At 44.6% G+C, this 25175-nt stretch overlaps 2 protein-coding genes across 3 annotated transcripts in view; both read right to left on the bottom strand.

Annotated features, from left to right (window-relative positions):
* The window catches only part of KPNB1 (karyopherin subunit beta 1), a gene marked incomplete at its 3' end in the record, with an annotated part of 33793 nt that extends 31747 nt beyond the window's left edge, over window positions 1-2046 (bottom strand). Inside the window, exon 1 of one of the 2 annotated variants that reach the window (XM_083708666.1) lies at window positions 1374-2046. In XM_083708666.1, coding sequence (XP_083564792.1) covers window positions 1374-1413 — 40 coding nt within the window. In that variant the 5' untranslated portion in view covers window positions 1414-2046. The remainder of the gene's footprint in view (window positions 1-1373) is intronic. The other variant, XM_083708665.1, reaches the window with a different exon arrangement.
* Window positions 2047-9523: 7477 nt separating this feature from the next.
* The window catches only part of NPEPPS (aminopeptidase puromycin sensitive), a 73676-nt gene continuing 58024 nt past the window's right edge, over window positions 9524-25175 (bottom strand). Inside the window, exons 15-23 of the mRNA XM_083708630.1 lie at window positions 23645-23784; window positions 20451-20585; window positions 17495-17714; window positions 16921-17063; window positions 16480-16536; window positions 15053-15160; window positions 13125-13280; window positions 12977-13024; window positions 9524-11060 (exon numbers count right to left, since the gene is read on the bottom strand). Of these exons, the coding sequence (XP_083564756.1) occupies window positions 10908-11060; window positions 12977-13024; window positions 13125-13280; window positions 15053-15160; window positions 16480-16536; window positions 16921-17063; window positions 17495-17714; window positions 20451-20585; window positions 23645-23784 (1160 nt within the window). The 3' untranslated portion in view covers window positions 9524-10907. The remainder of the gene's footprint in view (window positions 11061-12976; window positions 13025-13124; window positions 13281-15052; window positions 15161-16479; window positions 16537-16920; window positions 17064-17494; window positions 17715-20450; window positions 20586-23644; window positions 23785-25175) is intronic.

Below are 25175 nucleotides of genomic sequence, written 5' to 3'. Positions count from 1 at the left end.
TACTGAGGGCCTCGGGAGCTGTTTCTCCTCTTAGTCAAACTTCGGTTCTATCAGCAAGAAGCACCCCAAGATGACTGGGAAATTCACTTTCTCGGTTCCATTCACGGCGGGCCGGGGGGGGCGAAGAGAGAAAGAAATGATACATTCTCCCCAAAGGCGGGATAGCGGGGAGATCGCCTCCCCGACACAGCGAGTGGGTCCGGTGTGCATCACCCGAGAGTCCCGCTTCTGGAGACCCGAGATCGCATCCCTCCAAATCGAAGCGTATTTTGGGAGTGGGGGAGAGGAGAGATGCATTCAACTTCCCCCAACATGTGCTGGGCCGCGACTACTTCCCCAGTCTGCCAGCTCTGAGCACGGGGGCGCTTCTTGCTGCCACCCCACCTCTCCGCTTTGGGCCTGCACCCCAGGTTAGAGACAAGACCACCCTCGGCCAACGCCGGCCTGCACATGGACCGCTTTCTTATGTAAGTGTGCAAGTTCCCCCGGCGCTACATCTCAGTCCGAGTGTCAAAGGCTGCAAGAGATCCTGATCTCACACCCAGACCTCTACTGACCCCGCCTGGGACCCGCTCTCACGACCCACCCCGCAATTCACACAAGACTTATTCCCTCTCTCCCCCTCGAAGCGAGCATATCCGGCGGGGGGGGGGGGAGACCCGTCGCCCTTCGCACACGAGGAGCAGAAAAGGCGGCTTGCCCCACAGCCATATGCCTAGGCGCCTTTCGCAGAGGCAGCTTCCACCCCACCCTTCCCTTCTCCCTCCCTCGTGCCACGAGAGGCGCCTCCATGCTCGCCTCGCACAGGACCCCCCGCCCCACATCGCTGCCCCCTTGACGCAGAGGCCGTTCGCTCGTATCCCCCCGCCCTCCCCTCACCTACTCAGGCCACCCAACGGACCCCCCTAACCAACATAGGGGCGGAGATGAAGCTTTCTGCCTGGGCACCCACCGACTCTCGGCCCACCGCTTCAGTGGGGCTGGCGGAAATACCCATCCAACTAACTGACCTCCCCCCCCCCATTCTCTTTCCTCGTCCTTCCCCCAACATTGACCCCCCCAAAAAAACCGTACCTCTTCGCTGCCCACACTAGAAGGCAGGAGCCCCCTTTCCAACCGCCCGGCATCCTCGGCTTCCCCCTCCCCCCGTGGCCTTCCCTTTCCCTTCCGAGACCATTCATTCCTTTGACACCCCTTTCTTCCCCTCGACCACCCTTAAATAGCACCCACCCCCCACATATTATTCTATATGGGGGGGGGGGAGGCAGTTGGTTTTTCCTCCCCTGGCCTCCCGCCCATCCCCATGGAGAGAGGGGCCTGTCGGGATGCCGCCTCCCCTGCCTCCGCCCAGCCCTCCTTCTCCCTGTTTTTACCTGGCGAGACCGTCTTCTCCAAGATCGTAATGAGCTCCATGTTGGCGGCGGCGTGAGGCGAGAGAGCCTGGTGGGGAGGAGAGGCGGAGGGGGGGGGAGGGAGAGGGAAAGGGAGCACCGGAGTCGGTGATCGCCGCCGCCGCCGCCTGCTGTTGCTGCCGCTGTCCTCGCTCACTCGGCCGGCCGCTCTCTCCCTTCGCGCTCTTTACTTCTCTCCCTCAGCTGCGGCGGGGTGGCCCCACCCCCGGCGGAAACGACTCTCCTCTCCTCTACTACTTCCCCTCCCCCCCTCCCCACACACAACTCCTTGTGGCGGCGGAAGAGGACGAGGGGGAGGAGGCGGGGGACGGACAGGAAGAGGGGACTTTCAAAAAAAAAAAAACCCGAAAAAAAAGCGCGCGCGCGGCGAGGTGAAGCGAAGTAATTCACCCGGAGGAGGAAAACAAAAGAGCTCGAGGGCGTGCGTGGGTAGGGGCGTACGTGCAAAAAGAAAAAAAAAAGCCCTCACGCTCCTCTCACACGCAGCCTCCCTGAGGGGAAGCTGTTTCGCTCCCTTATTCACTGACTTGACTCGACTGACTGACTGACTTGGACTGGTCAGGCCTCACCCAGGCCCCAGCCCGCCTTCAGGCACGTAACGTTCGTGCGTAACCAACGTGCTCACGCAACAGCCAAGACGCAGGAACAAGAGCAAGCTCTCCCCTCCCCTCGTTTTCAACCGGCCGACGCCCGCCTTGCTCTTCCTCAAGCGCCGATTGGCCAGTTATGGCTCGTACGTCATGACGGTGTTAGGTCTAATGGAGCGCAGTAGTTTGCTTTAAAAAATGGGAAATTCCCTTAATAAAGATTTGTGGGAAAGATGTAGGCTGTGATCCTGTGCACACTTACATGGGGGTGGGGTGGGGGAGACCTATTAAGAGAGGTGAAATTTCCTTCTGAGTAAACATAAATAAGTGCAAGCTGCTGATGTTCCACATGCTTTATGTTTGCCTGAGTATGCTAATATATTTAATAAATGTATTGCTATGTTTTCTAACCTCTTCCCTTGCTTATGTTACTCTGCCCCATGCTATGTGCCATGATTGTCAGATACATCATCTAATTATAAGTTTCTAACATGAAAGGTTTGACATTTCTCATGGGATGTATGTACAAGATCTGGAAAAACAACTTTTGATACTGCATTCATTTTAGCTCTGGGTCTTTAGCATGTTATAATCCATAGCGCAACTTATAGGTAAAAACTGACTGATCAAAACATAATGTGTGCACATCCTAACAGATGGTTTCATGTGAAAGTTCATTTGCCGCAAGCCCAGTTGAAATGAGCTGCATGAAAGTAGTAGTGCATATATAGGAACATGAACTGCCTTACACTGAATCACAGCATTCTGGGGCAGCTGAAGGTTCTGAACATTTTTCAAAGGCAGCCCCATGTAGAGTGTATTACAGTAGTCCAGCAATGTCCAACTGGTCAACCGCAAACAGCAGGTAGATCGACAGGGTTCTCCCAGTCGATCGCAGGAGTTAAAGAAGAGATTGCCTAGTTGCTCCTGAGCGATCATGACGCCCCCCTCCCCCGGCGCTAGGTCCCATTGTTGCGTTTCCCCCAGTGGGGGGAAAGAAGGGAAAGTTGTAGACTGTTGCTTGAGCGATTTGATGCAACCCTCCCCCAAAAAAGTTCAACAACTCTGGTCTCTCTTGACAATATGGGCAATGACAATGGGTAGATGATTGCCAGTTTTATTATACTGGGAGTAGATCGCAGTCTCTATAGAGTTGGACGTGCCTGTAAGTCCAACCGGTATATAACTAAGGCATGCATCACCATGGCCAGATCTCATGTCACAAGTAGTGCTTTATGATTATTACACACTTTATAACACACTCTATACTTATTAGTTGCTGCTGCTGTGTCACTTTAGTAAAATTTACTCCCTTATAACATCTATTTGCATGGCTCTGGGACTTCCCTGTGGATTCCGTGGGAAGGAGCAAGGGTGCTTCTGTTACAGTAGTCATAGGCAAGGGGAGTTAGTGATGAAACTAGCAGGTGCGTTTGGAAATTCCAGAACAAGGCCCACTTCTCATCCTCATCTTCATCCTTCCAACAGCATTAGCAACCCAACTTGCCCTGGACTCATTTGGTGTTTCACTCAGTGCCAGATCAGTGGATAAGGAAACTCTTACAATTTATTAATAACCATGGATAAATGCGTCAACATGGCTCATGTTACTGAGACCTGAGTGGATGAATGGGGGCGGGGAGTTGATTTCTTCCTGTTATTTCACCTGGGATCTTGGGGCAGTACCAAAATAAGCTTTAGGATCTAGAATGGGTAGGGATGTTATTGGATAACAGCTCCCATCATCCTTGTCCACTGGCCACATGGAGTCCAATATTTCTTTCTCCCTCATCAGGATCCAGATCCAGTTAAGCCTGAATTTCACATACTTCTTGGTGTTGGGCAACCAAATCAACCCACTACCTAACCGTCTCCTTACCCAAGCTGACAAAATTAGTCTCTGAATGTGGAGTGGCTTTCAGTAATGTTGGTGGGTCAGACTACTACCACAGAGATGGAGGGTTGGCTTGCAGCAGCTAATTTGCTTTGTAGGGGCAGTAGTCCAATTGGGATGGTCTTCTCTGAAGTCCTGTGGAAGCCAAATGGTTTATGTCTGGTCTTGGAAAGTTTCTTGTTGATGTTTGGCCCTCCTGTTGAAGATCTGGTCACTCTGTGGGAAACAGAGATAACCCGAGTGGTAGACATTTCCTAAGCTCAATCAGCTCCTTAGTTTGACAGTGAGCTAGAGGCAGTTTAGCAGGATGGGAGGGATTATCAGAAGTCAAGGGACATAAAGTTGAAGCAAATTTGGCAAGACGCAAGGAACAACTACTTATCAAGCCTGCTTTATGGTTATCAAGCAGCTATACTCCATCAAATTGTTTTTTAGGGGAGCATTTCTGAGTGGTTTGGTGTTTACTATATCTTGGAGCACAGGACGATATCAGAGAAGCCCAGAGTGACAGCAAAAAGTGGCCCATAACTATCTTGATTTTGACACTTTTGCTTTTCAGTTGTGGGTGTGTCTAGAATACTGTTTTTCTTTCTTTGGTAATTTAATAATTTATTGAAGCTTTCACTCTTTTACATTAACACAGACTACCTGTCTCTCTTTGCCGGCCGGCCTGCCTGCCATGCTGCCCCAACCACTTAACTTACTTCACAGCAGCATTTTCATTTTTTGCCTGTCATTCATTCATCAAGTCATGCAGTGGTTGGGTGTATATCAGGTAAGGAGTGGAGAAGAAAAGTTCCAGCAGTTGTGTGCTGTGCCTCCCATTTCTCCAGGAAATGAAGGGTATTCCCAGAAGAGGTGTGTCAATTCTGCTGGTGGTCACACAAACACCTTCTGCATCCATCTGTGGACAAAATGCTGGTGTCCGATAGGCTTGGTGGAATATTTCTTTGTTGAATTAACTTCAGCCAAAGTCTTTTGTGTGCTACTTGCAACATCTCCTTGGATACAGTCTACTCATGATTATCCACATTCTGGCTGCTTCTAAGATAAGACTGTTGTTTATAGGGCTGCCATTTAAGGCTTGACAACTTCGGTTAATTAGGAAGATAGGAAGCTGCCTTTCGCCGAATCAAACCATTGCAAGTCAGTATACGCTGCACATACTGGCACACCTACCTACAGATGTCCGGGATCCAACTTGGGATCTTCTGCATGTAAGCAGGTGCTCTACCACTAAACTACAGCCCTTCCAGTTCAGAATATATGTGGAAGGCTCCTAACTAGGACTGGTCACCAGGAGCTTAACCGTATTTCAATCAAAATTCAAATTCAAAGTCCAATTCCAATCAAAATTCAAAGTGCTAGTAACTTCCTTTGAAGTCCAATACTGCTTGGGACTAGATACAAGAGGGACCATCTTTGCAGCAGCCTGGGTGTTATCTGAAGCCTAGATACCCTGGCCAGGTAAGCGGTGATTGGAAACCACTGTGCAAGCTATGTTACCCCACTTGTGTATTTTTCCCCTGAAGGGAGAAATGGCAGTACAGTCGTACCTTGGTTCTCAACTCCCAGAACCATTCAAAAACCAAGGTGCAGCTTCCGATTGGCTGCAGGAGAGCCCTGCAGCCAATCAGAAGCTGTGCCGGACATTCGGCTTCCGAAAATCGTTTGAAAACCAGAACACTCACTTCTGGGTTTTGGTTGTTTGGGAGCCAAGGCATTTTGAGATCCAAGGTACAACTGTAATTTAGTCGCCATGTTATTTCTCTCTCCCTTCCCCACTGCCACACTTTATTTAAGCAGGGTATTTCCCAGTCTATCTAGAGATGCCAGGGATAGAGCCTGGAACATTTTATGCGCAAACTACATGTGCTTCAACTGCACCACCATGCTTCCTTACACTATTACCCAAATGGACCCTTGGACGAGAACTTTGCCCAAATGTAAACACATGCAAGATGGGTTCTGAGAAGCAAGTGGTGTCTCATTGTTCCATGAGCTCAGGGAAGCCATCTTGACAATTTTAGAGAAAGCGAGTACAAATTTTGGAAACAGGTGGGGTGGCTGTGTAATGCAAGGTACATTTCAGAGTGCATCAATATAAGATTTCAGCATCCTTTAAATTTGAGGTACCATAACTAAAGACCCAAGCATTAGAAATAACTGAAACCCACAGCCAGGGCTAAAGAAAAATCAATGAACTTAATTTCATCTAAGATAATTTAGCCAGCCTGATGGTCCATAAACAATTATCTTGATTAGAGGTGCAGCTCCTGAGCATGCTGCTATTTCATAGAATCATAGACTTGCAGAGTCAGAAGGGATTGCGAGGGTCATTGTCCAACTCCCTGCAATGCAGGGATCTCAACTAGATCATACATGACAGATGTTCCATAAAACTTAAAAACCACCGGCATGAAATTTACGGCATGTAATGCCTTAAGAGAAAATATTATGAAAATGATTTATAGGTGGTACATGACCCCAGTCAAGCTAGCAAAAATTTACCATTTGCCTGATAATAAATGTTGGAAATGTAAAGAAACGGAAGGAACATTCTTTCACCTTTGGTGGGCCTGCCCAAGGATCAAGGCTTTCTGGGAAATGATTTATAATGAACTGAAAAAAGTATTTAAGTATACTTTCCTAAAGAAACCAGAGGCCTTTCTCCTGGGCATGGTCGGCCAATTGGTGCCAAGGAAGGATAGAACCTTTTTTATGTATGCCACAGCAGCAGCAAGAATACTCATCGCAAAGCACTGGAAGACACAAGACTTACCCACCCTGGAAGAATGGCAGATGCAAGTTATAGACTATATGGAACTGGCAGAAATGACTGGCAGAATTCGAGATCAAGGAGAAGAGCAGGTGGAAGAGGACTGGAAGAAGTTTAAAGTTTATCTACAAAAACATTGTAAAATTTATGAATGCTAAAGGCACTGTAAGTGAAATGAAGGGGTTCTAGTGATTAAGATAAATAAGAGTGTAAAGGGAAGGATAAAGGATGAACTTGAATAATATGATAATTGCTGAACTAATTTTAAAGTGGAATACTGAAAGGAAGGCGGGTGGAAGCAAGGAAAATAAGATCTGGAAGGCTATTAATTTGAATCAGAGTTTTTTTAATCTTGAATTTTCTTTTTTTATGTTTCTTTATTTTTGTTATTCTGTCTTTTTGTTTGTATTTTTGATGTATGTGTTTGTTGGTTTTTGTGATTTGAGTTAACTTTATTAAAATATCATAAAAAAAAAACTTAAAAACCAAATGCTAACCTAGTCTGTGAAAAAGAAGCTGTCTTTCATCTTCCCTTTCTTTGCTCTAGGCACATGCTTGAGCTGAAGGCAATAGCTGAACACTAGTGAAGAAAGGAAGTCAGTGGGAGCACCATCACTAAGCCATAGGTGGCCACAGAATGTGAAGTTATGGAGAACACAGACTGGACAGAAGGAGGAATGCTTGTTTGAACTAGTAGGCTGGAAGGTGCCACAGCCAACTTGGTTATGAAGAAGGCTGAGGTGTCCTCCCACCATTAAGGACCTGCTAATTTTGTTCCAAGTATGTTCCTGGGCCCTAAATTCCAGCTCAGGCATCTGAAGGGCAGTGAAGGTTACATGCAAGGTTAAGAGTGTTTGATCCAGCACAATGTCATGTTTTTCAAAACAGCACTTCAGAGCGTGTGTTCAAAGAAAGCTGGCACAGGATGTATATGGCTCAACACCACTTAGGAGGTGGCAGCTGAACCAGGTGACAGATTAGGAGGTAATCAACTGGCTCACAGTGTCCAACCTCAAGACTTGACAACGCAGTATCAAGTTGCAGCATTAAGTGTGAAAGTGTTAACTAGGGCAGCCCACCCACAAACCTCTTCAAAAGGCCCATAAAAAGCAACACAGGCACAAATGCTTAGTGGTTAGGGGGTGGGTCAATAGTCAATGCCAATGGTTAATTCCTTGCTGCTTTGTTCTGCAAGGCAACAAGAGCCAGGTAGGTAGGCATCAACTTTTGTAACATAACACTGTGTTAATAAAGGTTCCTTGACAGTGTGTTGCACAATAGGTATGTGGTTCTCATCCCTCTCTCCACATTAAAGTGCAGATACCCATTTAAAGACATCTCCCCCTTAGAGTGGAATGTGCATGCTCAACTGCTAACAGTCTATGGCTTTTGAAATATGTCTAACCTCTAATTCAGAGGTGGGTGATGTTTCTTGGTTCAAGGACTGCATTTCTCTTTAGCCAACCCTCTGAGGCCACATGCCAGTCACATATTCTTTCTCTCTCTCTTACACACCCACACACCACACCCCTCCAAAGGGGATTCATGCAGATCAGTTGAGAGGGCTGAATGCCCCCTACCCACTCATCAAATAAATGAGTTGATGATGGGAGGAGGCAATTTATTATTAGATTTATATACCGCCTTCCTTCAAAAGATCTCAGGGCGGTAAACAGGATACAAACACATCCACGTCAGGATGCTAGGCTGGGCAGATTTTCACCAAACTCAGGAAGGTGGGGAGTGGGTGTCAAAAGCATTTGCTTGAGGGGCCAGATCAGGCCTCTGAACCAAAGGTTAGTGATTCTTGCATTTCTGTAGGACAGCTTTCATACAAACAACCACAGCGGCAGCCAGAACAGAATCGTCACATGGAATATAGGTAACCCGCTTCTTATGCTTATTTTACTTATGCAATCACAGCTTTATGCAGTGTGTTAAGAAATAAATAAATGGAAATCCTCTCTCAATTTAATTATTCCCCCCACCACACACACACCTGTGCAAAGCTACAATAATGGGTTTACCTCCCTTTTGGAAGGTGGTATGAGGGCTCTGGAAGCATCCCAGAGCCCTAGTAGTAATAGAGGTGCAGGGCTTTGGGAAGGAGAAGGGACTCTGGCAGGGTCCTAGAGCCCGCCCTCCTCCTTCCCAAAGGAGAAGCACTTAGTAGGCTTTGTGGAGGCAGAGGAGGACTCTAGGACCCAGCCAGCACCCTCCCAATTCCTTCCCCAAGCCTGCCTTTTTGTAGCCACACATGTAGCTGGATCTAGACTTGCTGGCTGAATTTAGATTTTACTGACATCCATGAGGTAAATCATTATTTAAGTTTCATGTATTGTAACAGAAAAAAGTGCAAATAACACATTCCACTAAGCAGTTCTCCTGTGCAAGCTCCATTAAAATGAAATGAAAAAAAATCACACGCTTGCTAATTAACATGAAACACAAACCATTGGAAATTTCCCCCACAGCAGCCCTACTGACATCAATATGAGCTGTCAAAGAGCTGAATTATTTCAATGGGGCATGTGCAAGAGAAAGTCCCAGTGCTTTGTGCCCCATAGGTTAAATGTACTTTATTCCACCTATGCTACCATTAATGACACCCAAAATCTCTCACATGAAGCAGCCACCTGACTTTGTGGCATTGCAGAGTGACCTCTGGCTCTGAAGCCTTCCAAGTGATAGCAGAATTAAAGATAAATAGGGAAGACCCTCATCCTTGCATATTACAGCCCATCAAAAGGGATTCAGTGTCATGGCAAGACAGCCCAAGGTACGTACAAAAAAAAAAGTTAGTTTCCAGCTTTTCCACCAACACACACATACCAAAACCAAGACTCTTCAGTTTCACATTGACTTTCCTTTTTATTAACGCCAACTTGTCTGATTTTTTTTCCTTTTGTTTTTCTTTTAAAACAATAGCACAAAAAATGTGTTTCCAGGGAAGCAGTTTGACAGCTAGTATCTGATGACCTTCTGAAATAACAGTTAAAGCCACACCAAATATGAATTCCTTTTTAAAAAGGTGCTTTTTAAAAAAGGGAACTGTAAACGTCTGTGGGAGGAGTGGTGTCGGGTTTGAAATCTGGTTAGCAGGAACATGCTACTCTGGTAAGCAACTGATGGCACACAACTTAGAATTTCATCATCATGCCAGCTAGTACAAGTTTTAAGGCTTCTGAATCAAATTACCAAACGTCACCAAAGAAAGGGGGGGGTTGGAAAGCTGCAGTCACAAGGTATTTAGGGGCGGTGTTTTGGTTTTCAAACAGGGTGAGTCTTTCAGACAAACTACAGTGTTATGCATAAAGGGGGGCAGCCAAAACAGCGGCCCAGAAGGATCCAGTCACAGTACTAAATCTTTATTTGCATGCAGTGGGAGGATATAATTTAAAGAATGAGAAAAAGGTGGCATGAATTGTTTATTATTATTTTTTTCATGTGGCTGAAAAAGATGTTTTCATACAGGGTTGTGTTGTTTTTTTTTAATCTCTAAGAAGGACATCAGCAAATGAAATCAAAAGAAGAGAGGGGCAGGCAGAGACAGAACATTTGATTTCTCCTTCCCTCAAAAGATAGTGAGACAAGAGATTGGGAAGGGCAGGACTCTTACAAGCCTTCAAATATAATCTGAGATTACAGGACATCTCCAGAAACACCCAACTCGGCACTACCCACTGGGTTGTGTGCCAAGCTGCCTTTCATTATTGAACCAATCCACAAAACACGTACTTTTTTTTGCTGTCTTGTAGTGTGCTCTCTGGCGTGCTCAGAGGCATTAACCTATTCCTGCCCTCGACGTGCCACAGAATTCAACTTGCCTAGAAACCACTGGTTTCCCTGCTTCTGCTTCTTTCTTTTTTTTAGAAAATGGGAGAGGGATGGTTAAAAAATCATCAGTAAGTGTAAAGAAAGGAGGGGTGTTAAATATTTTGACCACTGACAAGGCTTAAGGAAGTTTCACAGTTTTGTTATCCTCTATTTTATTACCATTATATTTACAGGGTGTTTCTGTTTTTGCTGAATTGTTGATAATTTTTTTAATAGAATTTAGTTTTGGAGTGTGAGCAGGAACCAGTTAACTACATTCATTGTCCAATCCCCTTGGTTTGAGAAAAGACTCCAATTTCCTTGGCGTATGATTCAGCTGTCGGGTAGCAGCTCCTCCTCCTCGCACCGAGGCAGTTGGGCCACAGCAGTTGGGATGTCAGAGGTGGGTGAGGGTGGGCTCACACAGCAGTCGGTGAGGACTTGCGCTGCAGGAGGTACTGGTGCAGATTTTCGGCATCACGCTTCAGCCATGCAGCGTTCAACAGAATGTTTTCACAGCACTGCTGGATGGTGCGCTCAGCTGACGGAGCTGGGTGACTCTCAAAGAAAGCCTATATAAAACGAAACAACATCCACTGGGAGTTCCATATATGTCATTTTAATAAGTTTGAATCTTAGGATAGAGGTCTCAGTTCCACAGGAAATAAAAGTTTAGGGTGTGTGTTTTTTTAAATACAATGTGGGCAAAAAAAGCAGAACCTAACTACAAGAACAGGGACTGCTCAGTTGGGCATGTGTATCTGGATGCAACCCAGAGCATGTTTACCATTAAGGCAGCTAAATGCTTTTGCAAGTTTCTGCTTTAAATTGTCTTGATTTTTCTATGTTGCCACAGTGAGAAGATATCCTATACTCCCAGGGAGAAAGGCAGGTGTTAAGTTTACAGGCATAGATAGTTTTTTGGTTTTTTTGTAACAATAAATTGTCCTTATGCTTATTCAAGCAGGTAAAAAAGTAAAGGACCCCTGGATGGTTAAGTCCAGTCAAAAGTGACTATGGGGTTGCAGCACTCATCTCGCTTTCAGGCCAAGGGAGCTGGCATTTGTCCACAGACAGCATTCCAGGTAATGTGACCAGCATGACTAAACCGCTCCTGGGCAACGGGACACTGACGGAAACCAGAGCGCACGGAAAAGCCATCTACTTTCCCACCGCAGCGGTGCCTATTTATCTACTTACAGTGGTGTGCTTTCGAACTGCTAGGTTGGCAGGAGCTGGGACAGAGCAAGGGGAGCTCACCCTGCTGCACGGATTCGAACGGCCGACCGTCTGATCGGCAAGCGCAAGAGGCTCAGTGGTTTAGACCACAGCGCCACCTTCAAGTACCCAAGGTGATGTATAGAGGACAGCAAAACGATAAATATATTCTGGCATATATTCATCCATCTCAGGACAATCAAACTACATAGAAATGTGGGTATGGGGCTAGTTTTCACACAGAACTAATTAGCAAAATCAATCTTTGCTAAGGTTAGAACAGTGTTCATCGGGGCCTTGCAGACTGTTGAAGAATATGTAGAGCACATTCAATATGCACTTCCACAGACCAAGTGAGGTTTACCAGGTCTTGATCACTATAATAACCCCAAATGCCATTGCCTCCAAATCTCTCTCTGATTTGGACTCAGACTAGGGCAGAGGGACTTCTTGGTAGTGGCACCCGCCCTGTGGAACGCCCTCCCATCAGATGTCAAGGAAATAAACAACTATCTGAGTTTTAGAAGACATCTGACGGCAACCCTGTTTAGGGAAGTTTTTAATGTCTGATGTTTTATCGTGTTTTTAATATTCTATTGGGAGCCACCCAAAGTGGCAGGGGAAACCCAGCCAGATGGGCTGGGTATAAATATGTTGTTGTTGTTGTAGCACTAATAGTAGTATTTCTCTGTGTTATCTGAGACAGCTATAGTTAAATCCTACCTTTACCCTGGTATAATTCAGTGATCGCCACCATGGGCAGTAGAACAGTGCAACAGGCAACTTAAATGTCCCAACACTTTGAGTGACAGTGGTTTATGACCCCCAACTATTCTGTGCTCCCTTCATTGTGATATGCTAGCCAATTAATCCCTCTGCAGCACAACCCTGGGGAAAAGAACTCTCCCTATAGTGTAACGTGCTTAAAACTGATGGTTTTTAAAGAAAAAGTCAAAAGTCTGTAACCATGGCAATTTCCTTGGTTAGGGGTTTGGTCATTCAACCTTTACATAAGACAAAATCAATTCACATCGAATGGCTTCTTTGCACACTTGATTTTATTTATCGGGAAAATGCCGAGTCAGGAAAGAGAGTTCTAGAATACCTTGCTCTGACATATATTTGTCCTTGGCCCTACTCCCTCCCACAATGAGGATGCCCCAACAGTGTGCACAGAGGAATTAGGTCAGGCATATCACCCCTTTATTGGCCTCTAAATGCACAGGCCCTGGCAATGCCATCAGCCAAGATGCAGATCAGACTGTCTTACCTTAACCTCTGCAGCCATTTTGTCAATTGCAAATCCATCCACCGATAGCTGGAAAACAAGGAATGCACAAACAATCAGGAGGGGAGGGAACTTTTTAAAGGCTCGTATTTTCAACGACTGCTTTAGTCAAAACTTTTTGTGCACGCACCTTTATTAGCCGGGATATTAAGAACCCTCCTTGGTAGCGATTATAGAGTTCCTCCCAGTTGTCTCTGACAAACTTCCAGGCAGCTTTCCTGCCCTGCTTGCTGCCTCCGGCCACTCCACCAATGACAGATACTGTGTCCTGAGGACGTACCTCTTCCTGCAAATGGAGTAAGAAATTGCAGGTAATTCTAGCAGCCTTGAATCCACATTTAAGTTCCCCACACACCATCCAAGAGATGCCATCACGTGCAGCTGCAGCACCAGCTTGCCTACTTAACTAGTCTGGGGAAGCAGCATTCAGATATTCTTGTTTCATTTAACTCACTTGCCTGCTTCTCTGTGTTGCAAAGGATCCTGGGAAGTCTTCCAGGACACACCCTCTGTTGATGGCAGTACTAGCCAGGCCTCTTGGGCCTCACTGTTGCACTGTATTCACTGCTATAACTAGATGTTAGAAGCAGAAGGAAGGGGAATGGTATGGGATGGCTGGTTTTGGTGGCAGCCCCATGTGTATTAATCAACCATACTATGGAGCAGGGGGGCATTCTAACAGCAACGGACTATTCCCACTGCCAGTTTCAGCAGTAAATATTTCAATTCTGTAATGGCCACATGGCCATTCCAGAGGAGATGCAATTATTGCTATTTCTCAGTCATTTAAGCCTGTGAAGCTGCAAGTATCCCACACTTCTCTACATTCAGACTGAAGATTCTACTCCTAGGCAATCCAGTCTCTTTCAAGCACCCAGAGGAAAACAGCAGCAACCACTGATTAATCTTCCAAGGTATCAGTGGCCACACGTGAACCGGCCTACAATGGAACACTCAGCAGTAAACCACAGTAAACTACTAGTGCAAGCCTACCACTACCACACACATTTTCTTCAGTTCAAACAAGTTGCTAGTTCTCAGACATACAGAGAAAGATATTAACATACGCCTGATGAGTGATCCAATTCTGAAACAATACAGGGGCAAGGAGGCCAATCACTCTGAACCTGCTTTGCACTCTTTACACCTCTTGCAGCTTTGTGCCATTGCTCCTCCCTCTGTCTCTTTCTTTTCAGCTAATTTTGCATTAATTTTATGGCTGTGGGAGATATGCAGGGCAAGTGATGTACCAATTGCTGCTCAATTTCCCTTCGGTTTCTTTGTCATCAAGCTGTGCATATATGTTCCAAGCCAACGTTAACTAACTTTTCTTTAAAAATGAGGTATTGTGTTGTGGTGTGAGGATTTTGAGTCTTGTGAGAATACCAGTAATCATTTAGGAATATACAATATGTATTTGTAGTACAGTGGTACCATGGTTCTCAAACGCCTTGGTACTCAAACAACTTGGAATCCAAACACTGTAAACCCAGAAGTAGGTGTTCCGGTTTGCGAACTTTTTCGGAAGCCAAGTGTGCACCGTTTTGAGTGCCACACTTCCGTTTTGAGTGTTACGCTGAGGTCTGTCTGTTTTTACTATTTATTTTGCGTTTTTGTAGCTTTTTTGTGACTGTGTGGAACCCAGTTCAGCTACTGATTGATTGATTGATTGATTGTGTGACTGCAGTACATTGTTTATTGCTTTCATTTTATGGATCAATGGTCTCGTTAGATAATAAAATTCATGTTAAATTGCTGTTTTAGAGGTTTGTTTTTAAAAGTCTGGAACGGATTAATCCATTTTGCTTTACTTTCTATGGGAAAGTGTGCCTTGGTTTTGGAATGCTTTGGTTTTGAAATTGACTTCCGAAACAGATTAAGTTTGAGAACCAAGGTACCACTGTACATTGATTTTGATGTGTATGATAGAAGCAATAAAAGTAAAAAAATGTAAACCAAGATTCTCAAGATCTCGAAAACAGGCACCCGGTAATTCCATGTTTATGCAACTTCCGATGCATGGGGGACACACAACTGAGCATTTTGTTGGTTACTCACTGAAAGTGCAAAAGTGAGAACTTTCTGTATTAACTCCGGCTGAGATATTGCGCCAAGTACACGTTCTATTCGGTTCTTCTCTTCCTGCATATCAGCTTGCTTGTGGAGCTGAAAGAAATCAAACAGAGCAAGTGACAAGGCTCTTTCTCTGCCACAAGCAATCACCCTCTCTGCTTCAAGCTCAAGTCAGTGAAGCTAAATTAGAAACCTGACATGTGGTACGCTGGCAAACCTGCTCAGCCTCTGGGAGCATGGCCAACGGGTAATCCACACAGGAATATTTGCCACTTAGTTTAGTGGGGGTCAAACAGAGGCCGCACTTCCGAATAACTGCACATTTGATATGGAAACAGAGCCACTAGGAGGCACCCTAGCTCCATGCGGTGGTGAAATGAGAGCCATTTCCAAATAACCTGCAGTGCTACCTATATTTAACTGAACTACTTGTCTTTTTTCAAAGTGTGTTCATGGCCAGGCCCTTCATATAGGGGTAACATGTTACTTAGATCGGAGCTCTTCTGCAGGAGCAAATACAGCTGGCTGCAAGGTATAAGAAAAGCCACTCAGTATGATCTGAGGGATGAATAATCTTCCTCTGAAAAAATGCTGACGCAACTGGAGTTTAAGCTTGAAAAGATGGGGGGGGAAACACAGAACATGGCAAACGTCAACAGCTGTGCCATACAGTGCAAGAGTATCAGGAAAAACCCATTTTTTAAAAAAACTTTTGCATCCTCCTCTGAACAGTGCAAAGCAATTTGCTCTCCCAGCACATGAACCACCTGTGGAAACAGTTGCTATGGAGTGTTTTGATGGCCACTGGAATTAATAGGTGACCAGAGGCCATTATAGCCCAAAGCACAATTTCCATGGAATGGGATGGGCCAGAATCCAGGGTAGTCTAAGCTACATTGTTCTATGGTTTTTAAGAAAATCAAAGCCGCCAACAGAAAAAAAACCATTTGGTTATGACGTGCAAGCTCTTTTTGTCAACTTCATAGACATGATTACAGCACTCCCAGGGACTTTGTGAATCTTCTAGGCTTTATATTTATTTGAATTTATGGTACTGATATCTTACCCATTTTGAAGGATTAATATTCATAGGACTAAATTTTTTTAAAAAAATTCAATTTGTGTGCACACACCTGTGTAACAAATGGGGCTTTTAAATCCCATTCATTTCAATGGGAGAGGTTCAAGAGCATTTTAAAATCTCTCCTGCTGAACAGAAGTGAGCATTATTAAGGGCAACTACTGTTCACTTGGGACAGAACAAAAAAGAACACACTATCAAAATGCCAAATATTCAAACCACCTGTGCCCTTGATCATTAATGCATTACCGACCTGGGCCCATCACATTCATTTATAGATGGATTCTTCCCTGTATTTTTTCATGCACAGAAATGTAAAGAACACACTCACCTTTAGCATAGTGTCTAAGGTTGTACTGTCACCGTGCTTCAAAACAGTTACATATACCTGGAAAGAATGATTTAAAAACGATAAAAAATCAATTTCTCAAGGAGCACATTTACTACCATTCAGTTTTAAAGCATCCTCACTTTTAGATTTCACCCTGCTGCCCCTCCAAACTCTGCCTAGGAATTTCAGAAACCACTGGAAGCATGTGAACTCGCCCCCATGCAATCAGTATATGTTCTGCTTGTACAATTAAAAACTTCTAAACAGATATATTTAGCAGCTGCTCAAGGAAACTTACTGGCCAACCATGCAGGAAACTTACATGGTTACTCAACACTGTATAAAAGACAGGATTTGTATACAGGCAAGGGATGCAGAGGATGGGGGTGGGGAGAGAATACAGATCCTTTAAGGAGAAAAGGATGTCTTAATGCAACCTACAGGACTTCTCAGATCAGCGGAGAGGATGTGCTTCCCTTCCACGTGGTCCTTAAACCGGCGCCGAGCTTCTTCCACGGTTGCCTTATGGCCGGCTTTTCCTAGCTTGCCCAGAACTAAACCCCTCAGAAGTGCATCTAGATGGCCTGATGAAAAAACAAGAAAATATGTTTATTTTTAAAGGATTAGCAGCATTTCTTACTGGAATTTTTTTTGGGGGGAGGGTCACAAAATCTGAACTGAAAAGGACATGATATTATCAGTTCATCAAAAATCAGGGCTTGGAGCCAGGGCTTTGTTTGTGACCTGGCTTCTGCAAAATGCTTGCTATTCTTCCTCTTCCTACTCCAGCAATGGAGCTTTCATATACAACCTCAGGTGTGGTACAGGTGGGCGTGACTTTGGGAAAACATCCTTGTGAGCCAAATCAGGACCCTCTGCTGCACACAAATAAGCCGAAAGGCTGAAATGTTCCCCCACCACTGATGTAAGTCTCTGGGAGTCTATTCGGACACAGTGAAATTGGCAGGGCAAAGATTCATAGTGCTGAAATCTCACAGCAGAGAAACTTCCATACCCTCGCCAGGTCTGGGGTCCCAGCCCAGCTTCTCTCCTATGGGTGAAAATATATCACGGACGAACGCCTGGATCTCCTCATAGAAGTCTGTGTGGGACAAGAGAGTCGAGAGAATCCCCAGGTTACAGCTCAGGTCGCTCCATACGGTATAGTTGGGCTCATTCACAAATGCTTCCATGACTTTTAGAACCTCTACAGTGCTAATAATTCCAGCTCGGGCCTGAGAGAGGAAAAGAAACAAGTTACACTCATCTCCCAAACCAAAATGAATTAAGGCTCACCGCGAAGAAAGCTTTTTTGTGTTTTTTCCTCGTATCTGGAGACTGGATGTTGACTGCACCTTTTGCAGGAGGCAGGGACAGAGAAAGGACAGCGCTACTTCACATGGGACTGGAATCAGTGTGTTTTAGTAGGGATACAGAGTTGGTTTCCAGCCATGTGACCAGCCTGGAAGACTAACCATGCCTTCTTTCTTTTGCAGGATATTTCATTCTCTAATTATAAACAATTGGTTCCCAGCTCAATATAATTTCACAGGGATCAAATCAAGCCCCTAAAAGGGGATATGAAAGAGGTTTAATACATTATGAAACGAATGTGAAAAGGGAAACAGAATTTTCTTCTGTCTCATAATTCTGCACTTTGGTGTCTCCTAATGAAATGGATCTGAAGTAGGTTCAGGACAGATGCAAGAATATAGCACTCAGAATTAGTTTATGGAATTTAGAACTCACAATTAGTTTATGGAATTTACCTCCAGCGGATGGTATTCTGGTCACTAGCTTAGATAGCATTAAAAAGAGATTAGACAGATTCATGAGAGATCTGGGAGACCAGGATTCATGAAGTTTGCTGGGTTACCTTGGGCCAGTCAGTCTCTCAGTCTAACCTACCTCACAGGATTCCTAGGATACCACAGGGGAGCCTGCCAAGAAGCAGCATCTAGCTGGGCACTACTGAATATAAGATGCTGGACTAGGCAGAGCTATCTTCCTCAACCCTGGCTCCTGGCTTTCCTTGCCCATTTTGTCTTCCTACCGGATGGTCTTTTGGACGGAAATCCCAGCTGCTCTCTGCCCACAATATGATCTTGGTGACAGATAACCTGCTGCTGGGCAATCTGTTCTGTAACACACACACACTCATTTGTCAGGAATTGGCTTGGCCCATGTCAGAGGCACTGCTTAACTCTGTGAGGCAAGAGTGCCTAGGGTTCTAAAGCTTCTTAAGTATTTCTCAGTGAAATCAGTAACCATCCTTAAACTACAACTTGCCCACCATTCCCAATGTTCCTCTGCAACAATAGGAAAAGGTAGAGAGGTAAGCTTGGTGCACTGTGCCACTACGCCCCTAACACTAAAGTCTAGTGATAAAGTTGCATTTCTGCTGATTTCATGATGCTTTCAAGTCTCTAGTGGCTGAAAAAGATGCATTTATTATCATGTACAAATATTGGCTTCCTAACTAAACCGCCTCTATTTGTGCTGTCCAAACCCACTTTCTCAAGTCCTCTGACATGTAAAATGCTTCTAAAAGAAGTAGGTATTTCTGTCATTTGGACTGTTGTATGAAGGTGGTTCTTGCCATTTCTACTATCTCCAAACTTCAGTGTGAGTGAGCTTAGCTGGAGACCCTTCTTGCCAAAGGTCCTCACCCACGGCGATTTGTGAATGTTTGCAGCAAGTGAACTCAGTCCATAGAAGTGTGCTCACACTCACAAATCATTTAGGATTACTGCAAAGTTCAAAAGGCCTGAGCAGTGCTCTGTGTTAAGTGAGCACCCCAGAATCCTCTGTAAAACTATTTGTCAGCAGATAAATTTATGTGCAGGAAAAGGCTTAATGACTATGTAAGTTTTAAAAACGCTGGTTTAACTGGGAGACATTACACCCACCCAAGCAAATCACTCTTGCATTCTCTTTACCATTCTCAAATTTAAAAGGCATGTTACTTAAGAACCTACATTCTCTATGCAGGAGCCAATGGAACTTTTTGTTAAAATTAACCAGAATCAATCTATTCTGGTTTCTCAAGGGAAAACACAGCAAGGAAAGTCACCCACAGATTTGTTATGCAAATCCTTCCATTGCACACGCTCTCACATACCCCGCCCCCGAAACCAGGAGGTCAGGGTGTGTGGGGAACCTATGGCACTGACATGGCTGTGCTTATTTCACATATCTGCAACTGCTTGTATAAGGGCACAGTTTAGTACCAGGCACAAAATTCAGCACCAGCTCTTTCTACAAAGTAGCACTTGTAGCTGTAGCAAGCAGCTTCTAAATGCCAGGCACTGCTCAAGTAAGATCCCGAGAGACCCAAAGATCACAGAGTGGAGCTTCTGTGCTCTGTATAGCACCTCCCCACAAGCAGAAGCGGCAGGAAAAAAAATGCAAAATTAGCCAAAACACATAGTGGCCAGGATTCAAAGAAACATGAAACCAGCCTCAGCACTTGGCTAACTGCTTTTGAAACTGAAGGGGATATCAAAAGCAGCTCAAGATACTACAAATGAGTCACCTATTCAAAAAAGTAGAAAATAAGGTAAAATAAAATAAAGACTTGGCTTGCAGAATACCACTAAGCATAAATCAGGACCTTCCACTTGATAACTCATTTGCATAATTTATTCATGTTTCAGAATACTGGTTATCTAAGTTTAAACACATTGCTCAGGCTATTAGCTTAAAGTAAAATATTCTCTTGCAGGAAAACAGCATTATGACCAGCTGGGGCTACAGGGCCTTTGCTTGATCACGCTGAGGTGAAACTTTCACACCTCACTAACAAGATGCCAAATTCATTAACTGCAACTGTATGCTGTAGATGCTGTACCTCCAGAAATAGCACCTAACTTTGGGGAGACATTTCTACAACAACGGAAGCAATCTGCTGCCACAGGAAAAGTGGGGGGGGGGGGCAGGTTAATGAAGAGAGAAGACAGGCAATCACTTACCAAAGAAAAAAGATCATTCTGCAGCCCCAACCTATCCACAGGGGGTAAGGAGAGGTCACGGATAGCTGGGAGCAAACTCTCCAGCATGTCAGAACTGTATTGTGTACGGTAAAACCCTACCGTTCCCAGGTTCAGCTGAAAATACAGAATGAAGAAATTCAGTCAGCTGCTTACAAAAGACAACCGAGAAACAAATCCACAGTTCCCAAATTACCCTTGACTGTATTTGAGTCAAACAGGGAGAACAGAACCAGGCAATTATTTTATATCACTGATAGTACTTCGTGCAGGAAGATAAATGAGAATTACCATCAACAGAAGGTCAGCTTTAACAGAGAAGAGTTTCAAAAAGAGAAGAGATTAAAGTTCTTGTACTATCAAACTGACACTCAGAAAGATGGCTAGTTTTCCTTACTGGAAAGGACCATGTTTAGTTTGATTAGATTTGTGCATCACTTCTCTCATCAAAGAGAGTCCTGAAGTTTTATAGCCAGAGTGAAGAACCTGCAACTTAAAGGATAATCCTGGCCCACCAGGCTTCCCATTTGGGCTGTGAGGCCAAATTGGGCAAGCCACGTCTCTCCACCCTAAACCTCCCGTCCTGCAGGTAAGAGCAGGGGCTTGGCCAAAGCCTGCCGGAGCCACTTTCAAACTGCCCGACAACCAGCTGGTTGTCAAGAGCCTTTCAAACACTGTGCAAAACAGGATTGCCCCAAAAAGGTGTGTGACCTTGCTTGGTCCAGGGAAAGGTTGTCCCAAGATACTGACATCCCAAACACTGCAAAGCTTTATAGGTCAAAACCAGCTTGGAAAGAAATGGCAGAGGATGCTCTTCCCACAACGCTCAGGGGATTCCTTTTACAAAGTGCTTGTAGTTGGAAGGCTCTCTTAGATCAAGATGCAATGCGCCACCTTCATGCAGACCACATTTTTGTCTTGTTTGAAGTGATTTTATTATTACAAGCACTTAATAGCTGCATTAATATCCGAGTCACCTTTTGCAGACCCTTTAGCATGTCTACTACCAGCAGGTAGCTGTTATTGCTGTGCAAAACATAAAAGGTAAAGGTAAAGGTACCCCTGCCCATACGGGCCAGTCTTGACAGACTCTAGGGTTGTGAGCTCATCTCACTCTAGAGGCCGGGAGCCAGCGCTGTCCGCAGACACTTCCGGGTCACGTGGCCAGCGTGACGAAGCTGCTCCGGCGAACCGGCACCAGAGCAGCACACGGAATGCCGTTTACCTTCCCGCTAGAAAGCGGTACCTATTTATCTACTTGCACTTAATTGTGCTTTCGAACTGCTAGGTGGGCAGGAGCTGGGACCGAACGACAGGAGCTCACCCCGCTGCGGGGATTCGAACCGCCGACCATGCGATCGGCAAGTCCTAGGTGCTGAGGTTTTACCCACAGCGCCACCCGCGTCCCTGTGCAAAACATAGTGCTATTTTAATTTCTGTAGCGCTTTGCCCTGTAGAAAGCATATTGTGGTTCTTCTGACTGCAACACGCCTACAAGGCAGATCAGTGTGAGACAGTGGTTTTCAACCAGTGTACTGTGGCACCCTGGGGTGCCTTGAAGGATGGTCAGGGTGCTGCAAGCAACACTGGCCTCTGTCCCTTTTCATTCCATCCCTCCTCTGATGATCTCTCACGTCTCTGCCTCCCGAAGGCTTGCACAGCTGTTTGTTGCAGCAGCCCTGACTATAAGATCCATAGGCGAATAGTGCCTCTGGGGTGGGCCAGGGGGTGCTTCCCAGCCCGGGCGCCTGTATGAGGAGGAACCTCTCTATAGGGTGGGGGTGGGGCAGCTCAGAGACCAGGGACAGCAGCAGTGGCTGCCTGGAGGACTCCCAAGAAGAGAGGGCTGATGGAACTCCACAAGAGAAGGTGTTTGAAAAAGGGTGAGAGGCTACCAGCTCTGCAAGCAAGGGGTGACATAACTGGGCTCCTGAGCACCACAGAGGTGCCGAAGAAAGGATGTAGTTGGTCAAGGGAGCCATGGATTCAAGAAGTTTGAAAACCTCTGGTGTGAGAGATTATTATTTCTGTATTGCTACAAGGTAAGAGGGGATTAGAAAGTCTGTGTCTTGTGCCCATGCTGAATAGTATGTACACATAATCATACTTGGTGCTGTTGGAGGATGCTGAAACATGCTTAGTTTGCTGCCCTCCAGGATGTGGGAGAATCACCTGGAAACAAAGGGACTGGAATGGCAAGCTTCAAAGCCAGAAATAATCAGCTTTGATAGCAAATGACATTCATTCAGCAATTCCATTACCACTGTCCTTGTCCTATCTGCATATGTATATTAACTGTGCCAACATTCACCAAGTCTCAACAATCCTTTCCCAGCCTCTGACATCTTAGAGAAGGAACAGCTTAACAATCCAAAATTATAAACCAAAGCAACTTGCACGTTCATGGATATATCCTAAGTTCGCAACATCTAACTTAAGTGAAGATTATGGGCTCCTACTTCTGGAACTCCATCCAAGTAACGTGCCTGCCACCAAAAAGATTTTGAAGACATACTTGTTTCAACTTTTTTTGGTAATCCTCTTTGCAAAAGAAAAAAAATTGACTGCAAAAAACCCTCTCTCAATCAACATACTACATTTTATGAAGTAAGTAAAACTGGATTTTAAAATTATTTTGGTATGATTCCTGCTAGTTTTTTGGAATATTGGTTTCACAGCTGATTATTAGATTATTATTTTTTAATGATTTTGCTTATGCTGGGCTAAATGATGTTTTAACTGCTACTGCTAGCTGGCATTTTTGATATTATAATATATTAACTTTGCCCTCTTATATTTTAATGGAATTGTGATATGTGTTATATGTTTGTAAGCAACCTAGATAGAATGGCCTTAAAATCATTCAAATAATTAAATAAGCAAGCACCTCTTCTCTTCTGAAATCCACAATTAAAAATTAGTTCATATAGTATCTCTGATTTATAGCTACTTTTTCAGACAACAGCAGCTACTATAACTTTATCAGCCAGAAGGACTCAGGACACTTCCATAGTCCTGGTGTTTGGGTTGTGAGGCAGCACAACTTTAAGGTAACAGGACCATAACATGCTGCAAGAAGATGCATCTTAGAGCACTGTGCTGGCCAATCAAGGTGCTGACCATGTTTCGACAATCTGCCAGGTTAATTCAGAAGACTGTCTCCCCTTTCTGCTCACCTTCACCCACTGCTCTGGCTTCACGTCTTTCAAAACCAACGTCAACTCGGGCTTGTCCATCAACACTTGCATTTTGGCATGGGTTGGGTCTTCACTTGTACAGATGCTGATGGGTATCATCCACAGAGGGTTACCATCCCCTATATGAAAAAAGAGAAGAATGCCTGACAGAACAAGGCATGGTATGGCAAACTGCCCGGCCCCACGGAAACACCCCTTTTATAGCATTCAACTCACAGCTGCTCCAAGTCAGCACATTTGTATAGTATCAATGCAATGATTCTGCAAAGGGAAAATATCTAAGTTCCTTTTTAAAAAATAAATAATAATAATCTGAAGAGCACTTTGGAGATCTACGACTTATATTTCAGAACAGTAGTTCTCAAATTCAGCACTCCAGTTCAAATGAAATGATCAATTGACTTCCTGCAGACTGTAACCGAGGGAGAGATATGAGGAACCATTCCATGAGCTCTGCTGACATGCTGGCTCCCTTCATCATCTGTCACTTGGTAGCAGCCATTTCATCAAGCTGCAGCAGAGAGAGATGGGAAATGGCCACTCTGTTAGCTCCGCTGGGACAGCAACTCCATTTGGCTCCTCCACTCCCTGAACTGTTCCCATTCCGGTGGGTCATTACAAGTACTATTATGAAACTAGGAACTGGTGTCAAAGTTTACTCATTTCCCTCTTTCCTCTTCATCCTTTTCCTTTATAGTGTTATGTCTTTTGAGTTATAAGACTGCTGGCAAGGACTGTCTTTTTCCAGTCACTTTGAAGGTGGAGGTGTCATTAAAAGCTAGCCACAAACTATTTATATGAAGAATTACTCCTTTAAACACACACATTTAGCCATATTGGGCTTGGGTTAGGTAGGCAGTGCAACACCTGCTAAAAGTCAGAACTGTGTGGTACCAGTTCAAGTGAGGCCTGCACCCTTTTAAGCAAGCCAGCTTGGAAAGCAAGGGTGCTCTGGTGCCAATGCATCAATGCTACAACTGAATGGTTATCCTTTCACACATCCCAGATGGTTCTAATGTTTAGCTATTAAAAGTAACTCCACAGAAGGGAGTCAAATGTGAGGAGGAAACATAGCATAGTTATATGTTTGTGTGAGAATGTGTGAAAATTTCTCAGGGCTGCTCTTGCCTCTGTCAACCTGAGCAAACAGCTGCTTAAGCAGAAGCACGGAAAGTTCGGTGCTATCCCACTGAGTTCATTTAGCAAGCTACTCCTGGGATTGGGAAAAGTATGAAACATTCCAATTCTTCATTACTTTCCTTTGAAAAATATTCATAAAGCTATTCAACCACCATGGTTTTCAAGCAATGAAAACTGCACAAAGAGCTTAGAAAATATATGCTCCTGCATAAACTCTACAAAACTATTCAATTCTGCTCATGAATGCTTAGATGAACTCTTACGTTCAGTCTGGTAATGAATATGAAAGAAATACTGTATTTTCAAGAGCAGCAAATAGAATGGTCATAGGAAGGAAATACATTGCTAGGAACAAATATGAGAGCTTAAT

The sequence above is a fragment of the Podarcis gaigeae genome (genome assembly GCF_964106915.1).
Source record: "Podarcis gaigeae genome assembly, chromosome: 13".
Classification (NCBI taxonomy): Eukaryota; Metazoa; Chordata; class Lepidosauria; order Squamata; family Lacertidae; genus Podarcis; species Podarcis gaigeae.
This window is presented reverse-complemented; position numbering and strand designations above follow the sequence as displayed.